Source organism: Camelus dromedarius, chromosome 29 (genome assembly GCF_036321535.1).
Source record: "Camelus dromedarius isolate mCamDro1 chromosome 29, mCamDro1.pat, whole genome shotgun sequence".
Classification (NCBI taxonomy): domain Eukaryota; kingdom Metazoa; phylum Chordata; class Mammalia; order Artiodactyla; family Camelidae; genus Camelus; species Camelus dromedarius.
This window is the reverse complement of record NC_087464.1, coordinates 11,613,543-11,632,751: the sequence shown is the minus strand read 5'-3', so window position 1 is coordinate 11,632,751 and position 19,209 is coordinate 11,613,543. Positions and strand designations below refer to the sequence as shown.

At 55.9% G+C, this 19,209-nt stretch overlaps 1 protein-coding gene across 1 annotated transcript in view; it reads right to left on the bottom strand.

Annotated features, from left to right (window-relative positions):
• The window catches only part of RGMA (repulsive guidance molecule BMP co-receptor a), a 41,581-nt gene that overhangs the window by 6,253 nt on the left and 16,119 nt on the right, over positions 1–19,209 (bottom strand). The window contains exons 2-3 of the mRNA XM_031440502.2: positions 16,773–16,888; positions 3,066–3,580 (exon numbers count right to left, since the gene is read on the bottom strand). Coding sequence (XP_031296362.2) covers positions 3,066–3,580; positions 16,773–16,888 — 631 coding nt within the window. The remainder of the gene's footprint in view (positions 1–3,065; positions 3,581–16,772; positions 16,889–19,209) is intronic.

Genomic DNA, 19,209 nt, shown 5'->3' with positions numbered 1-19,209 from the left:
TGCTTGGCTCTGCTGCCACCTACTCCTGTCCGTCCTTCGGGGTGCAAGCTCGGTGCAAGTACTTGCAGGAGCCCTCCCCTCAGGCGCCCCCAGGCCCTCAGCATCCTGCTGCCCAAGCACCCATTGCCAGCACCCCTTGGCCGGCTTCTTCTCCATCATTAGCCTGGGAGCTGTTGGGAGGGAAGCATCCCCAAGAACAGAGACCGTCACAAAAGAGCTGCCTGGTCAGTGTCTTCTGAATCAACGAAGGAACAAACACAGCTGAGTAATGGAGGCCCACGAGAACAGGCAGAGGCAGGCTGAGGGTGCTGGCAACCAGCCACCGACATCTCTCACCTGGGTACCATGAGGCCCCCAGTCTGCCCTGAGACCTGAGACCCGCCAGGCCACAGACACTGAGCCTGTCACTGCCTGGCCTCCAGCCAAGAGCCTTGCGCTGCCTCCTGGCTGATGGGAAGACAATAGAAGGCTGTCAGAGGGCCTTTAGCCTGCTGACAAGAGCAAGGGGGTCCCTGGTTGCAGCAGGAACGGTCTGGGTTGGTTAAGGGGCCCAGCTGCCGAGCTCCCTACTCTTCTGGAGGCTCCACACTGGGAGAGGAAGGGAGGCCTCCCCCCCCAATGTCTGCTTGGGCAGGTCTGCTGACCACAGTGTCCAGCAGTGAGTCTGGAACAGAGTGGGCATTTGAAAAATGTGGGCTGAATGAATGAATGGAACACAGGAATGAATGATTCATCCATGTGGTTTCTGGACTGCCTTGCTGAGCTCAGGGTCCTTCTGCGTGTCAGCGGAGAGTCTAGGGTGGGGTCCAGGGTCTAAGCCCAGGCACATCACCCCAGCCTGTGGGACCCCCCAGTGTGGGACCTAAAGACTTGCTCTCTACCTGTCACCCCCTCCCCAAAGAGGGCAGCAGCTCCGCCTTGCTGGTCACCGACCACTATTCCTCCCAGGTCTGTTATCACATTTGATGCCCCACCCTGGGTCAGGAGGGGCAGGCCTCCTGAGGTCCACAGCCCTCTCACCCCCTGGACCTCCTGGGCGCCCCCTGTCAGGATGGGACAGGGAGGTGGGGTCCCCCTCCACAGTATGTTTGCTGCTAGATTTAGAAGCTGCAGCCTCAGACTCCCAGCGTTCATTTATCTTGGCTCTGGGGACGGAGGCGGGAAGGTGAAGGGGCCGCAGAGAAGGCGGCCGGGTCCTTGACTCATGCCCCCCTTGGTCTGCGGAGGGCGGGGAATAGGGATGGGGCAGAAGGACCACCAGCCACAATTTTCTGCCCACTAGGCTTCAATGGCCTGGGGCCAAGGCCGGCTTGTTTCCTACCCAGCAGTTGGTCCCAGAGAGAGACCCCTGCAGGCATGCAAGGGCCACCAGAGCAGAGGGAGGTGGCAGGAATTTTCCTGGCTGCCAGGTCACCTCACTGTCCTCCTCTGGGGTGTGGAGGGACAAGAAGGAACAGAAACGCCCTTGTGGGCCAGCCTGGCGCTGCCCCACATGCCGCCTTGCAATGTGCTCTTCCTGGGAAAACAGACCCACTGCCAAACCGGAAACCCCAGGGGCTCTGGCCAGGCCCAGGGGAGGCAGAGGTGCCCCCATCGTGGGGACTCTGATCACCCACCAGCCTCCTGGACTGGAGGCCACACCCACCCTTGCAGGAGACCCTCCTGGAAAACGGGAGGGAGAATCTAGGGTGGACAGGAATGTCCCATTGCCTGGGCCACGGGCCACATCACAGCTGCCTCTGGCTGTGGACCCATGAGCAGAGCTCAAGTCCTGCCACCCAGACACTGAGGCCTCCCTAGGTCAGAAAATGACCAGCTCTCGGTTGCCTCTGGGGCTTCAGATGGGAACCGCCTGTCCTGGCAGTGAGAACACACCATGCTCCGGCCCAGGTCAGATCCTAGCTTGGTGTTCTCAGCTGACTGCACGTTGGGTGGGGAGGCCACTTCGCCTCTTAGAGCCTCAGGTTCTGGATGTGTCAAATGGAGGTGCCTGGCTGGGCAGGGCAGGGCAGGGCTAGCCCAAGGGAGGATGGAGAGGCTGCATGGGGTGCCCAGCGGACTGAAGCTCTGTCTTCACTTGTTCTGTCTTCCCTGTACCCAGACACCATGGCCCTCTCTGCTCTGAGGCTGCGGCCTTTCGGTGTCTGTGAGGGGCAGAGACAAAGGGCAGGATGGAACCCCGCAGCCCGGACTGGCCCCAGCAGCAGCCTATAGCCCTGGCTTCCCACCAGCCTCCCCAGCGCCCACCAGGCACCAGAATCACTAGGGACTTTAAAAAAAGAACAAGTCTGACCTCACTCAGAGATTTGGAGTCAGACCGGCCTGGGGGGCTGAGAATCACTATCTTTTAAAATCTGCTTAGTTTGTAAATGTGCAGCCACAACGAGAACCTCTGGGTAGGACGGTCGCCTTCAGGAGGCTGCAGGGTCCACTTGTCCTCTCACTAGACAGGAAGCTCCGAGAGGGCAACGATGAACACGTACCACAAAAGAGGTTTCCCTTTATCGGAATCGGTTTCTCTTTATTGGGATTTACCACTGGAATTCTACCGAAACATCGTTTGGGGGGTGGTGGGCAAGAAAAGAATATTCCAGAAGTTTGAAACTAGATGTACTGGGAGTGTTTCTAAACTTCCTGCACTGTAACTCCAGTAAGAAATCCATCTTACATCTAGACCCAATGCGTGTATACACAGGAACTGTTTCCTAAATCTTGACCCTTCCACCTACAAAGTATTCACAAACTGCCTTTAATGGATGCTAGGTTTGGCTTGTCCAAATGAAAAAAAAATGTACGTGTGTATGCTGGTTTCTGACCCCAGAATGCTGATTTGACAGACCCCCAGTGCATGGTGTCCAGATGAGAAACATCACATTCTAGGAAAATGTGCAGAAGTGGTTCCAGGGTGGTTTTTAACCTATGCCAAAGAATCTCCAGAACATTCCTTTCTAAAGAATGTGCTCATTTACTGACAGTAACATCACAGTGGGTGCAGGAGGCGTCTGGGCCGGGCGCTGTGACCCCACCCCCACCAAGGGCGGCCCCACCTGCCCACCGCCCCTTACCTTGCTGGTGGCAGTGGCTGCGGAGCCTGGCAGCACTGGCGTGTTGGTGACCTGCACGTTCAGGTAATTGTTGTCGATGAGCGGCCAGGCGCCCTGCACCTTGCAGGTCTGGAAGCGGTCTGTGAAAGTCCGGAGGTGCGGGTCCCCGAAGAGGCCGCAGTGCGTGTAGTTGGGTGCGGCCGCGTGCTTGTGGAAGCTCTTCTCGTAGTGACAGATCTCGGGGCTGTCGGAGCGCTCCTGGCTGTCCCCTGGTGGCGGCAGCGTGCGCACATGCGGCTGCGACGTGGGACCATCCTTGGAGCAGTTGTGCTGGCTCATGAGGTCCTCGATGCCATGGACGGCCGAGTGGTAGGCGAGGTCGCCCCGGCAGGTGCGGGCCGTGCGCCGTGTGCACAGGGCGTAGGTGCGCAGTGCCGCGCAGAACTCGGGGGCGTCGTCCGGGGCTGGCGCGTGGCTGCCCGCGGTGGCGCTCCAGAATTCAGAGTTACACTTGAGGATCTTGCACGGGGAGGTGGCTGTGGGGATGGGAAGGCATGCACAGTCAGGGGGGTGTGGCCAGCCCAGGCCTCCTCCACTCCTGGGGGGCTAGGGCTGAGGGCCGGGCCAGGGACCAAGGATGCCTCAACTCAGACGGCACCACCCACACGGCCCGTTTGCACACAGAGGACAGGAAAAGTTCCTGCAGGTGGCAGTTCAGTGTGGGACCTGCCCCTCCCACCTTCTGGATCCTTTTTGCAGCCTGTAATGACCCCGAAAAAACAGGCCTGCAGACTTACAGGCTGAAAGGGCTGGCGCCCCGCATTGGGGGAGTGGTTTGTGTTTCAAGGCAGCAGAACCGTGGGAGCTGACAGGCCACCCTTGGGCCTCTGACATCTGTTGGCACCTTCACAACCATTCCCAAGAATTTGGCAAAAGCAACAGAAATCTGGCAGAGAATTAAGGCCCACTATTCCGTATGTGTCCTGATCTCTGCCACTGTGTGACCTTGTACACATCCCTTAACTTCTCTGTGCCTCATTATACCTATCTGGAAAATGGAATCACATAATAATAGTATCGACTGTATGAGGTTGCAGAAAATGTTAAAGGGCTTAGCACAGCACCACTGAAGAGCAGAAGCTCAATGAATGTTGGCCAGTGTGATGATTATATTCGCCCTGCTCACTGAGGACCTGGTTCCATGACTTTGTCTGCAGAGTGAGGGTACCTTCACTCTTAGCTGCTACAGCCCCATCCCTCTCTCTCCTGCTTGAGAGAGCAAGGTGGGAAGCAACTGAGAGTGTTAACCTTGGATCTGCTCTAATTCATGTCTTTTTAAAAATGTTTACGGTCACTCACAAACTTTGAGACCTTAGAGTTAATTAGCTACGTATAACCATGCCTGAGAATGGCGGCTTTAACACACCTGATTCCTGTCCCTAGACACACGTAACCTGTCCTTTCCTGGCCTCCTGGATTCCGCCGCGCAGTGACCACAGGTGGCAGCAGGAGGGAAGTTTCTACACAGGCTCCAGGTAAAGGGGTCAGAAGACCAGCTGGGAGGCCCGGCCCTGGGGGTCTCAGCCACTCCTGGCTGGGCCACCAACCTGGCTTGTGACCTTGGGAATGTCAGTTTACTTCTCTGGTGCTGGCTTTCTACCCTCGTCTGTGCTGCCAGACCCTGCACCTGGATGCCTGGACGACCTCCCTCCTGGGGCTCGCCCACCCCTGCAGGTGCAGGCACCGCACTCTCGGAGCTGAGGTGACCTGCCCAAGTCACACACCCGGGTGTAGGGGAGCCGGGGCTCGACCTAAAAGTCAGGCTTTTCCCTTAACTTGGCCTGTGTTTGTCACACTGTAGGCACAACAAGGTTTCAGGTTTAGGTAGTATCCAGGTGAGCATTTTTCTTTTTATTTGAGACCCAGCCGGCCCTGGGGCCCTGGCTTCTGCACATCTGTCAGGCTCCCAGGGGACAGAGAGGGTCATTTTCTTTTCAACAGCCTCAGAGGGGCCAAGTCGGCACCCCCTGCAGCCTGGCCAGTCTGGAGTGTGTGAACGGAGCTTGTCCTTGTGGGCTGGAGGGGCTGGGGGGGGGCAGTCAGAGGGAGCCAGGTCTCCCAAGATGCAAACCCAGCAGGGTCGCAGCTGCCAACCCTGAGCGACCCGGGGCACTCAGGCTGCCAGCCCTCAGAGACAAGGCCTTTCATCTCTGTTCAGTGTGGCTCCTTCTCTTGCTCCCTTCCCCCTCCCAGAGCCCCCAGTTGGATCTAGGCCGCCCCCAGAGGGGGATATGGCAGCTCCGTGCACCACCCCTAGGTGGCGTGGTGACAGTGGTCACTCTCCAGCTGCCCTTGCACCCAGGAGCTGGGGGTGGGGGTGTGTGTGTGTGTGTGTGTATGTGTGTGTGTGTGTGTGTGTGTGTGTGTGTTTGTGAGCTCCTTTTGCCCCCCACTCCCTTGAGGTCCTGCCAATTCCATTTCTTAGCCATCTAGAGAATGTTCTCGATGCTACCACCCAGGACTGGGCCAAAAATGAAGAAGCCTGAAGGGGACACTGACTGTGCAGGATGATGGGCAAAGGAGGGGGAGAGTCTGGCCCACAGCCCTGCCCTGTCCCCTACCAGTAGTTGTGGGGAAATCTGACTCTGCCTCAGTTTCCCTGTCTATGAGGCAGGAAGTACCCGCCTCCGAGGCTGCTGAGGAGATGTACATGGCCTGCCTGGGACCAGTGAGCACTCCACTTACAAACAGGGTCCCCGAAAAAGGTCTCAGAGGGGGACAAATTCAACCCCCTGTGAGGTCAGAGGTTAAGGGTCACCAGGTAGAGTATGGAAGGGCACTGGGTGGGAGCCATCCCCTCCCTCTGCCTCTCCCCTAGTGAATCTCAGGCACTGCCCTCCCCACCCCCTCAGGTTAGGGACCTGGCCAGCACACCTTTCCACCTCGATTCAGATTGGTTCAGTCTAGGCAGCTCTTCCTGCCCACTGACCACTCACACCCCTTTGGGCGTGACTGTCCCCACAGTCCACCTGGATTGGTCCAGGACCATGATGACTGGGGGCTACACTTCTCTGCTGTCCTGGGTTTCCCCAGCTGCCCTGAACCCTTGGGCCTTGTACATCTTTCCTAAGAGTTTAAAGAAGTCCAAGCACTCCCATTATACAGGAGAAGCTGCAGATCAGGGTGGGGGAGTGGTCTGTAAGAGGCCACCGAGAGTAACACGAACTGGGCCCAGACCCGAGGGATCCCAGTCCCCTGGGCCATCTCTCCAGGCAGTAACACAGCTCTCCTGGGCCCTGCTGCCTCAGGCGGGCCTTCAGTAGCCTCCTGGGGGCCTCAGGGGAGTGTGCTGCGGATGCCAGGGCTGGACAGTCCCCACGGGTGGTGAGCCAAGGGGCCCCAACCCCCATGGAGTCATCCTGCCACCCCGTGTCCACTCTAGTAAATCACAGGCCAAAGGTCCCACAGGTCAGGGACCTGAGTGTAACCTGGCCCAGGATCAAAAGGAAAAGCCCTGGGCTGGGGCGGCACCTGCCAAAGAGACCCCAGAGGGCTGAGTTTTATGTGCTGTAAGTTAAAAAAAAAAAAAAAAAAAAAGCAGGAGATCTGAATTCCAGACAGTAAACCTGGGACTTTCTGATGTGAGTGTGCAAGGAAGGAAGGAAGGAGAAGAAAGCCTGAAGAGTCTGAAACATCTTTCTGCAACTTGCGTGAGCAGGAACAGGAAACGAGGTTTTTCTGAGCGGGCCTCCCTTGGTGCTTGCAGTGTGACGGAAGGCCGCCAGCTGCCCGGTTCCTGCCTGGCTCCTGCAGACGGCAAAACGGCCCTCTGGCCCGCCTGCCACCTCCTGACGGGGCCACGCCGGCCCCTTTGTGCAGAGCCAGGGGATTAAAGAACTTGACTGGAAGTAAGAAGTTTCCCTGGGCTTCTGTTTCCATCTCAGCCACTGTGTCCTTGGGTGGGGGTAGGGTGGGGGGTGGCTGACCCTTGGTACCTGGAGCTCCATTTCTGACACCCAGGAAAAGGCAGAGGCTGCCTCAGAAGCCTATAAGAGGTGTGTTTTGACTCAAGCCTCTTCAGACTTAGGACTTTCGGGATTTGCTACTAGGGAACAAACTGAGAAGAATCCAAAGACAGTGGCCAGCCCGGGCTCACCAACAGGAAGCCCCCAAGCTCCCTCTGGTGCCCATGAGGTGGGACCCTTGGCTCAAAGGGTGGGGGTGCAGGCAGCGCCCTCGGTGCTCAGGTTGAGCCCCTGGGCAACCATTGGACCCATATGCCCCCAACCTGTGCAATTAGGGCCAGAGCTCCCTGCTTCTCTGTGCAACTGACTTTGTCAAGATCACTTTATCTAATGATCACTTTGTGACCAAACTCCATGCTGGTTTCTCAAGGTGGGCCAAGGACCCTGGGGCCCAAAGGACGCCAGAGGTCACTGGTTTGCACCTCCAGCCAGCAGGAGATCTCCCTGCAGCATCCCTGCCCGGTGGGAGGCCAGCCTCTGGCCTCCACTGCCATCGGAATTCTGCCGGGCAGGGTTGGCCCCTCCTGCCCTGGGCAACCCTGGCTGTGGACCCACAGCGGCCTCCCAGGGAGATCCGTGAAGTCCTGGCCCATCCCTAGAGCCAGAGAGAAAGGGCTCAAATGTAACCCTCCAAACATTGGAGATGACCCCTCTGCTCCCCAGAGTCCCCTTCTTCGGTCTCCCTCTCTGGCTGCTCCTCTCTGTGGGCCTCGTTGAACTGTGTGTCAACCATGGATGCCCTAGAGAGGGTGCCCGCAAATCCCAAGAGCAGGGGGCCCTCATCTCTGTCCAAGACTCCTCTGATTCCCACCCTCCACACTCAGAGCATCTGTGCCGCAGCCCCTCACAAACGTACCCTCTCACTTGGGAGGAGGTGGACTGAGACACAGCAGGGAGAGAAATCACTGCCACACAGCTTGCCTGATTTAACTCCTTTCCTTTAAACAGCAATCCAGCGCCTCTCTCTCTGAGAAACAGAAAGACTGATGGGGGTGGGCAGGGAGCTGTGGGAGCACCAGCTGTACCAACCCAGGCAGGATGAAAATATTTATGCACCAGTGTGGCGTTCACTGCTTTTAGAGACCTCCTTTGAACTGTTAATCAAGCCCAATCTTTCAGAATAATAGCCTGATTATTACCGTCTTGTTTGCATAACAAAGAAGCCCAATCAAACTTATTTCGCCGAACGCCAAGGGGTGGGAAGGCTCGGCCCTGAGAAAGGAGTCTTAGGAATGCGGGAGCCACTCCTCAGCCTGAACCCGGGAATAAAGACAATGCAATTTGCCACCAAGAAAAGCCCAACAGACCAATAAATTACCCGCGTGCCAAGGGATTAGATCAGGTTTCAGTCGCCGCGTAGGGAGGGTGGGGTGGGCTGGGAAGAGAAAAACCTGCCTCTTCTTGAAGGAAGAAGGCTGTCACGGGGGTTCTGTCCAGCTCGGTGGATTACAGAGGAACTGCTGGGATTCGTGGACTTGCTGAAGGTTCTGGACCCCGCTGTGTGCCACGCACCGTGCCTCCTGCTGTCCCCGGCACAAGCCCCAGTGGGTTTCTGTGTTCAGGTGGGGTCAGCCACACAGACTGCCAGGACGCAGGGCAGATAAGGTCCATCTGAACACTGAGGTTTGAGGACGGAGGCGGAGAGGGTATCAGGGCAGCGGCCTTTGCACGGGGGCTTGAAATGCACTGGGATTTGGTGGGTGATGCGGGGCAAAGGTCCCGAAGCCCAAGGGGCTTCCAGAACAACTGGCATTGGTCAGAGGCAAGATGCCGGATGGTGAGATTGTGGCTGGGAGTTTGGGGCCAGATGTGAAAGTCCTGAGTGAAAGTCGTGATGAAGTAAAAGTCACTTAGCTTCACACCGCTCTCCCCTGCTCCGTGTAGGGCCAGGACTCCGCAAACCCCATTTCCCCGGTCACTCAGCTTCCTGTTAGATTCCACCACCAGGGGGCACTACATGAGGCCCAAGCGGGTTTACCTTGTCCCCTGGCTGTTTCTATCACCACTGCCCAGCAGTGGTTCTTCTTTCCCTCCAGCAGCCGCTGGTGCTGCTCCGAAGCACCAAGACCAGCAGGGCAGCGGCCCCTCTACCGAGCCCTGGGTCCCCAGGTTCCTCTTCCCTTTGTCCCCCCCAGCCCAGGGGTGGAAGCTGCTCCCTGCAACTCTGTGCGCCTCTGTGGTCCCTTGCAGCCTTTTCTGTCCTCTCACGCCCGTACAGACACAGTACCCTATATTAAGTTCCCTCCGTGGCAATACCTTGTATGGTTTCTGTTTTCCAGACTGGACCCTGGTACGCCAGCCTAAGGATTTTAGACTAGGTCCAGTGGATCACGGTGAGCCCCCCAGATAATTTCCAGTAAGTGCATGGCATGACCAGAACGCTATTCTAGGAAGTGGTATAACTTAAGAGGCCATGGCTTTAATTAGGATAGAAGTAGGCAGAGCACAGGGAAAGTAGCTTCAGAGAGAAACTGCCACACAGCCTTGGTGGAAAGGGCAGGACTGAAGCCTGACACTGCCTGTCCCCTGTCTTCACCGCCCACCTGCCCAGGCAGCATGGACGCTGAGGCTGTTAGCAACATGTTGGGGTGGGGATCCCAAAGGAGGTGGGACGTCTGCCCGCGCTCAGAGGGAGACCTGTGCTGCCGCGTGGCCACTCTCCACCATCTCCCGTCCCTTAGTACCGAATCTGAGAGGTGACAGCAAATGGATCTAGTGCCAGGATTTGGCAAACACTAGCCAGGGCAGTGTTCTGGCGTCTCCTTGCTTGCAAGATGCCAGAGGCTGCTAGTCCGTGTCACTCCATCGTCCTGACGTAAACATCCAGGTGTCTGGCCTCAGATACCGAGAGGAACACGCCCAGGTGAGGGACTGGAGGTTTCACCAGGTGCAGCGGACCCTACCTTACTTAACCCACAAACAGCCAGAACCGATCACCTCTCCTAAAAGGTGTCCCTCCCAGTTCAGCTTAAGAATATTCCAGGGGGCTGATCTAGCCTGTGACTCCAGTGTGTCTCTCACCCCTTGAACGCACTGGGAGTTTTCTCAAGGACTGGCCTCCAGGAGAAAGAGCGAAGCAAGAGGAGCCTCTCTGAGAATCTGGATTGACCTAGGATGGGAGGAGGGAAGGCTGGGGAGCTGGGGGTTAACTCACTGCCAAGTGTGGGCAGAGGTGGCGGAGTGCCACTCGCCGGGCTGAGGCAGGAGGCACTGCCCCTTCGTCACACCCAGCCAGGCTGCTCTGTCCCAGCCTCCACACATGCCAAGTCGCTGCAAGAAACCACGCTGAGTGCCAAGGAAAAGGGCACACCTCAGCTTTCCAAACTGGACCCGCTCCCCCAGCTCCCAAGGGGGCCACACGGAGCCAGATCAACAGCAAAGAGGACATGAAAAAGCACGTGTGCTGGCCCTCGGGCCCAAGGCCGTAAGCAGTCGGGCAGCTGTGGGCTTCTCTGGGGAAGCGGGGCCCACGGTGGGCGGGGGCCAGGCCCGAGATTCCGTGCCGAGACCAGCCTGTCTTAGGGCAGAGACCTAAGCGACCCTGGGTTCCACCAGGAAGGTGGTTACAGGCAAAGACATCATTTTTCAGGTACAAACGAAGCTTGCAGGTGAGCAATCTGCGTTTCCTGTTCTGAGGCAGACCCCTTTCTCCTGAGTCCTGGCTTTCGAGATGATAATTTTCCATTCTGGCTCTGCCTCCAGCAACCCTGGGCTCATCTGCTTGGCTGCTCTGGGCCAAAATTCATTTGAAGTGGCTTTTCTCCCCTCAGCCCTGCCATCTGCAAGCAGGCCCTCCTCCACCGTCCTGATGAGTGGGAGGGCACCCGCCCGGCCAGCACACACACGTGTGTGAGCCTGTGTTCACGGAACATTCCTTAGCACGGGGAGCAATAATGGGTTCCTTTCTGCGGGGACCTGGGCGCAGGGGGATCACTTTAATAGGCGTCTCAGTATTGGGACTGCCCGGGTGAAATGGGACGTGAAATGAATAAATAAGCAAAACCCCAAAGACATAAATCTGACTTGGGAAAATCTGCACCATGACAGCACTGCCAAAGTCGTTTTCCTAACCTATGGCTTGATGGCATCTTCTCTGGAATGCTAAGCCAGGGATGGAGAGGGAGCGGAGAGGCCTTTGGGAAGAGGCAACTACCTGAGATCCGTGGTCACTCTTCATTCTGCTATCTAATCACATCTCCCAAGTTTCTTATTTTTTCCCCACCTTGAAGCCTTATATGCTACACAGCACAGAGTCTAAAACGCTCCCTAGCAAGTTTAAGGAGTGTGTTTATCCAAAATGTGGTATATGGAAAAGGGCAGGGGTCTGGGGTCTACTTCTGGTTCTGCCACTAACTAGCTGTGTAATGTTAGGCAGCCTCTCTGACCCTCTGTTTCCTCCTTGATACAGTGGGAATGATGACGGTCATTGGGGAGGGGTGACCATCTCATGAGGGGACATATTTATAGCATCTAGCAAAGTGCCTGGTACACTGTGGCCTCTCAATAAATGGAGGAGCTTTAAAAGATATTGTACTGCTTCAAATGATCCTATTTTGGAGAGAACAACATGAAGAAATTATGTCTCAAAGGCTGATTGTGAGTGTTAATTCGTGATGGGAGCCCGTGGAAGTTGGAACGTGGTTATTTTCATTTTCTTATTTATCCTTTTTGGCATGAGTCTTGTTTTTATGACCAGAAAACCTTTTTTTTTTTTTTTGAAAAAAAGATTAGGGTATCTGGATAAAAAAAAAAAATCAAAAAACCCGTAGTCTCCGCCTACTGAGCAAAAACTTTAAAAACCCCCAGAAACACAAATAACTTGTTGAAGGTCCTGTAGGGCCGGGTACACTTGGGGTGTGTTGCAAGGAGGGGGCATAAAGAAACAGGAAATGGGGTTCCTGCCTTTATAAACAGACCTAGTGATTTAGAGGAGGACAAAACCCACAAGACCCAGGAAGCAAGAGGCAGCACAGACGCCAGCAGCCAAGATGACAGGCACCCAGGTCACTGGAGGGATGGCACTGACCTTGGACTCTAATCCAGTGGGCACTCCCATTCCAACCTGGGCAGTGGCATGAGCAAGGCCCAGGGGCTGCCCACGGATGGTACAGAGTACCAGGAGGCCAGGGGAACCTGGAGCCTGGGGATGTGACAGAAGCCATGAGGATGAGGCGGGGGAGGAGTGTGCGACCAGATGTCAGAGAGTTCTCCCTTGTGGATGCTCCAAAGAGGGCCATGGGGAGCTGCGAGTTTCCAAGCAGGAGTTTTAGAGTGAGTGATTCATCTGCCTACTTGGAGGGCAGGGTGGGGGGCACTGGGGAGGCAGGTCCTAGGGCTGGTGAGGGTCTTGAAGCAAAGTGACAGTGGGCACTGGCAGGAAAGGGCAGAGGAAGGAGCCCAGCCCCAGGTGAATGGGCAGAAGGAAGAGGCCACTTCACACCCAGGACTTCATGGTCCCGGGCCGGGGGTGGGGGTGGGGCGTCTAACAGACACAGGCCAGGCACTAGTCCAGGCGACAGGGGAAGAGTTGAGGGTGACCAGCCATCCTGGTGTGCTCAGGACGAAGAGCACTTCTAAAAACATGGGATTCTTCAGTTTTAAAGCTAGCAAACTGAGATGAGTTGGTCGCACTAGAAGAAACAGCACCATCAATTTTAGGCAGGCTGAACGTCGCCAGGGCTGTAAAACAGGGTGGCACCTAACCACTCAACCGAACGTAAAGTCGGGGCTCTCTGCCCAGTTCCGCCAAGTGCCTTGCACATTGCGCCCCAGAGGGAAATTTCAGCAGGAATCACATGCCCCCCAAAACCTGTACCGTGGTCCCCACCCCATCCTCACCTACACAGAGACCCGGGACCCCACTTCCTCATCTCACGGAGCATCCCTATCTGAGCCCATGGATCACCTCTCCCCAGTTCTCCTTTAGGCGCTGGGGTGCCTGCTTGCAATTCCTCCAACCTTGCAGAGGTTTCCCCTCTTAAACTAGCCAGAGAGCCTCTCCTTACCCCTAACCCACCCTCAAGGCCTAAGGGGCCAACCGGCTTTAGGATTTTACATCTCACCCTCCCTGAGAGCCGGGCTCTGCCCTGCAGACCCTGGGGTGTGTCACACACCAGCCGGCTGGCTGGCCCTGCTGCCATCTGGCTCTTGCAGTGGGACTTGCTTCATTCTCTCCCTCTGGGACACAAAGTCCTACCGGAAGCACAACAACAAGGGAAGCAGGCTGACCTGCTCGCACATTTTGAGCAGCATCTTTGAGATCAATATTCTCATCTCTACAATGACACAGATGTTCTTGGACACTTCAGAGGGCCTGGGTCTCTGCAAGCCTCAGTTTCCCCGCTGAGACCTAACATTTCTAAAACAGCTGTAGTTTAAAAAGGAAAGGGAAAGATGCAGGAAGGAGAAAGGCCAGGGCAATAATTTTTAGAACAGCAGTCCTCACACTCGAAGTGCATCAGAACCGGCTGGAGGGCCTGTTACGGTTACAGGCTGTGGGCGCCACCCTCAGAGCATCTGCTGCCATGGGTCTGGGGTGGGCTCAGAACTTGGGTTTCTAAGAAGTTCCCAGGGGAGGCTGGCGCTGCTGATCTGAGGACCACACTTTGAGAACCACCATTATAGCATCCATATGTAGTTGACGGGAAGCATGCCAACATGTCTGCAACATGCAACTTTGATGGCTATCTCTTAGAAATCCGTTTTATTAAGTCACAGTGGTTTCAAAGTTCAAAAAGTATCTATTAATTGTGTTTTGATGCAGATGGAAGACTCTAAGAAGACTTTCATGGCCTCCCGCCATGGCCCCCACCCTTCCCAGCCAGACATGGCCACTCTGTCCATCCGCTGAAGGCGAAAGCATCGTCTGAGCAGACACCCCGAAAGCCAGAGGGACACTGAAGGGCCCCTTTCCTTTCACTAGGCCTGAAGGCAGACGCCAGCCTTGCTCAGATGAGGGCCTGGAACGCTGTCCCTGAGTCAGGACCACAGGAGGCGTGCCATGCACGTTGAGTGGGTACATGTAAACACTCCCCAAAGACACAGACCCTCTCAGTCTAGCAGAGGTTAAGGCATCTTTCTCCACATAACTACGTCCAATTTAATTTGCACTCCTCTGGGTTTACTCCTGGAAGCCATTCAAGTCTAGCACGGAACAAGCCTAAGCTTTCAGGAGGCAGCTCCAGCCAGATTCCACCTGTCCTCAGTGAGAGGCCTGCACACAGGGCCACGGACTGTCTCCAGTGCTTTCTTTTTTCCTTCTTTTCAGTGCTCATCCTGCTCCCCTGAGACCTGCAGCTTCTCGGACTTTATCCCCAAGCAGCCCTCTGCCGACAGGTCAAGAATAAAATAGTCCATCTCTTTGTGGTAGAAATTGCTCACCTCGTCTCTCAAGAAACTGTCTTTGGACCCAGGTTTCCCAAGCACACACGTTTCCAGAGGCCCCTGGCGTCTTTTCGTTTGGACGTACTGGAAGCTCAGTTTTCAGCAAGGTGGGCAATTTTGACTAAATGTAGCTGTCAAGGCCTCAAATTAGAAGAAACATCAGCCAGTTGGCATGACAGTGCAACAGCTATCTGCTCTATCTGCCAGGTTTTAGTTACCAGCCTCGAAGCCAAAAAGAAATGGGCTTCTTGGAAGCAAGTGGTGGAATTCGGGTTGTGAATTATATAACCCACCCACTTTCCTCAGACTATGGGGGACATTTTAAAGTTTTTAAGGTGAAGAATTGAGCTGAAAAACAACAAATACCCCACTAGCCCAGCCTTCGAGGCTCCCTCCTACCTCTGAATACCTCCCGCCAGCCCTTCCTTTCCTCCCTCTCCAGCCCAAGAAGTTAACAAGTGCTGTTGCTTTAAGAGCGGGAAGGTGTTGTTTTAAGGGCCTCTAAGCCCCCCTTCTCAATTTCAGCTCTGAGCTGAGATCACATCCCCCACGGCAGCCAAGGGACAAAAGCCATTTATCAACCCATCTGATAAAACTTCCAACGGGCTGGATCATTATCTGGACCAAACTGAGATGCACACATATGGGGAATTCCTTCTTCTGCAAAAGGTGGGGGTGGGGGGGTTCTTTTTTAAAGAGAGGATCATTTTAAATTTTATTTTCTTAGTTCTTGGGAGGGAACCAAATCTGCCTTTCAGCCAGGCTCTTCTGTAGGTGGAGAAACTGCCTTTAGAAAAGGGGAGCGGGGGCAGGACAGCCCGCTGCTTGACCTACTATGCAGGTTGTAAAGTTCCAGGGCTAGGGCGAATGCGTCCAAAGGCTCTTTAGGGCACTGACACTCCCCCCACCCCTCATCTTGTCTTTGGCCCGGGCCTCCTCCGTGGAATCCGGGGCTACGAGCGAGCAGGTTGAGACTCTCCGGGACGCCCTTGGGGCGCGCAGGGCCCCCTGAGAGGAGCTGAGGCGGGGAGGTAAAGGGATCCTTATTGCCCGAACGGTCCTCCCACCGGGAGCCCCAACTTGCAGCCAGGCCGAGCCCGGACTGCCCAGTTCTGCCAGTTCCTGAAACCCAGTTGGCTGAGAAGCAAAACAAAACAATCCAATCCCAGTCTTACTCAAGTCCTTTCTTGCACAGCTCGGGTGTTGCGCGGGGGCTGCCGATCCGTTTCGGCTGCGGAGCGAAACAAGCCCTCGTTTTTGCAAAAAGACACCTCGGAATCCTGCAGCACAATGGAAACAGCCGGGAAATCCCGCCTTGCATCGGGGACCATTTGGCCCGCGACACTGGGTTTATTTGTATTTTTAGTAAGGGAAAAATGGGTATAAAGGGTTTAACTGGCGTTTCCAGGCTGTGAGTAGCATATGGCAAAAATGGAATAAACTTTAATGAAACATTATAAAGAAAACAGACCGGGGATTTAAGTTTCGTGCCTTCCCCCCCTCCCCCTTTCGGGGGGAGGGGGGGAAGTAAAGAAACTGGAGCGTTTGGGAAGGAACAAATGCTTCTCTGTGGAGTTAGCCTCCCTTCCCCCAACAAAAACAAGAGGTCCGGGCTCGGAGGAATTTGAAAGCAGCGATCTGCCAAAAACATTGTGAAAAACTATGGGGGATTCATTGGAAACAGATGGGCTTTTTCAGCTTTAATTCTGAAATTCTCTCCCTTTCTGACACAATAAAAACAAACAGGGGGCGACGCGGAATGTTATCAAACAGGAATAAGGACCCGTTGCCTGTTGGAGCCCAGTCCGTGGGCTTCCCCGCGTGGGCCAGCGCGCGGGGGCGGAACGGGGTCCCGCAGGAGGGCGCGGTCGGGGACTTGGCTGGGACCTCAGGGGCGCCCCTGGCTCCACCCCTGGGTACCGGGCAGGTTTGCAAACTGCTGGGGGAGGACCTGGAGACTGTGCCCCTCGCTCCAAGTCAGTGCCTCTCCTTCTCTCGGCCCCCTAAGGGGCGCGTTCCCGGTAACCCCTTTCTCGGAAGCTGGGAGATCTCTCCCGCGCCTGCGACCTCCCTGCCCGGTTCCTTTTAATTGCAGCCTGTGACGGGTCCTCCCGGGTCCAGCCCCCACCCCGCCCGGGGATCTGTCGCGCCTTCGGCGAGGCGCGGGAGAAACAAAGACGCGTGGAAATGGGAGGCGAGGGCCCAAGGTGGGCCGGCGAACTTGAGCTCCGACGCGTTCGCAGACCTGTGGCCCAGCGCTGCGAGGAGACCCGGGGAGCGGGCCAGGCCGGCTGTCCCCAGGCCGGGCGCAGTTCCTTACCTGCGGGTAAGCTGCAGAGAAGGAAGGCGAAGGTCGGCCAGAATCCCAGGGCTGAACGTCCTGCCCCTCTCCCCATACCCATCCATCCAGCTCGGCCTGTTACCACTAGCCTCTCCCTGGAAGAAGAGTTCAGAAGAAAAGAAGAAAATAAATCACGCTGCGGAGAAAGGGCAGCCTCGCTCCGCCGGCGGGAGCAGCGAGCCGGGAGGCTCGGTCCACCTCGGCTGCGGGCGCCCGGCGCGTCCCCCCTCCCCGCGCGCCCCTCCCTCTCCATCCATCACCCGGTTCCCCGCCAATGTCGGCGCGGCCCCGCCGCCCCAGCCGCCGCGCGGCCCGCCCCCTCGCGCTCGGGTTTCAGCGCCGCCCGCGGGGCTGGGGGGTGAGGAGCTGGGCGGGGACCCAGGCGGCCCAGCTGCGGCGCTGGCCACGGGGACCTCGGGAACCCAGGGCCACAGGGCGCGCCCTGGCTCCCCCAACTCCGCGACAGTCCACGCAGAAAATGCGCAAATCCCCCGGGAAGACCAAGGCCTGCAGAGTGCAAGGGCGGCCGTGCCCTGCTCCCCGCCACTCCCCTCAATCTTCCCTGTACACACCCGACTCAAGTAGAAACAGATTGGAGAGAAACCCCAGGACCCCTTTACAACTAGACTGCCGTCCTGAAGACGCCACCGACACCCCGGCTCATTTCCCTCACTCAGAAGCGTCCCCAGTGCAGGAGGCTGAAAAACCCGCTTCCGAGTTGTCCGGGGTTGGGCGGGATGGCCCGCTGGATCTCGGCCACTAAAGCACCTCGAGGGTCTCGCCTGCAGCAGCCCCGGGCCACCCGGGCCACCCACTCGGCCTGTGCTCTGCCGCTTCCAGCATCCCCTCCAGGCACCTCGCTGCTTTCCCAGGACTTGCCCTGGCTGCGCTCCCAAGTTGGGGGCCTGACTGATGGAGGCAGCAGGACAGCTGCCACCGGGGAGGTGGTGTGGATGGTGTGGTCTCAGCCGTGTGCGGGGCCTGGCCTTCTGGCGCTGCCGGGGCAAGGCCACCAAGGCCGCTCTGGGGAGGGCATCCGGGTGGTGACTTGCCTTAACTTGGTCACTTATTTTTCCAGGAGCAAAATGTCTCCTCCCCAAGATTCCCCAGGCCCCGCAGATCCCTGCCGCTGTTGGGATATTTAAGGGACTGGAAACTTCTCCCCGAGAAACATCTTTTGGACCGAACACAAACAGGCCAGAGCAAGTGATCTTAGTTAAATCAATTCCCCCCTCAGCCCCCCTCACCTCACCTCCAAGCCTGCTTGTCTGGTTCTTTGGGGAAAAAAATTGAGTTTTTATCCAATTTAGATTTTCTCTTAAGCACTCTCACAGTCTTCACTTGCTGAAGGCCACAGAGGCTGCATTTAGGACTGTGACTGCCAGGAGGGGAGGGGAGCTCTGGAGAAGTGGCTTTGGGCCAGGGGAAGGGGATCCTAGGTCTGTAGATACAATCCGAAGCTTAGTAATACTTGTGAATCTGGCTTCTCTGAAACAGGTTGGTAAAATGCTACAGGTTTGCCCAGTGAAAGCCCCAAACCTCAAAATTCAGGTCTCCAATCACATTCCTCTCAGGCATGACCCACAATTAACCTTCCAGAATCACAGGACAGCCCTGGCACACTGAGGCAGGCAGAGCCAGACTATACAGAGGCACCTGTCAGGCCCACCAATTAACACCGTTTGCTAGATTCTGCCTTTTCACAAGTTAATTCTAAAGCTTCTCACTAATGAGAGAGAAGGGAGCCATGAGCATTCCCAGCAGCCCAGACAGTAAATTCACCACCATCACTACTGCTGCAGCATCTCCAGGTCGGAGGACGTGGCTCAGGACCCAGCGAAGAGGCTGTGCAGGCAGCAGAAGACCTGAAAGCACCTTCCAACACCGTCCTGGCCCAGGAGCGGACCTTTGGTGCAGGGCTTTTAGCCTCTATACCACTGTTTCTTCATCTGCAGGGGGCAGGCTGATAATATTATCACCCCCAAACTGCACCCGAATATAAGCATACCTCAGATATTGTAGGTTTGGTTCTGGACTACCACAATCCAGCAAATATTGCAATCAGGGAGGCACAAAAACTTTTTTGTTTCCCAGTGCATATCAAAATTATGTTTACACTATACCGTATAGCCTATTAAGTGTGTGATAGCACATGATGGCCAAAAAAACCAATTAATACCTTAATTAAAAAAATATTTTATTGCTAAAAAATGCTAACCCTCATCTGGGCCTTCAGTGAGTCGAAATCTTTTTGCAGGAGTAACATCAAAAATCACTGCTCACAGATCACATAACAAATATAATCATAAAGAAAAAGTTCGAAATATTGAGAGAATTACCAAAATGTGACAGAGAGATGTGAAGTGAGCAAATGCTGTTAGAAAAATGGCATCGATAGACTTATTTGACGTAGGGT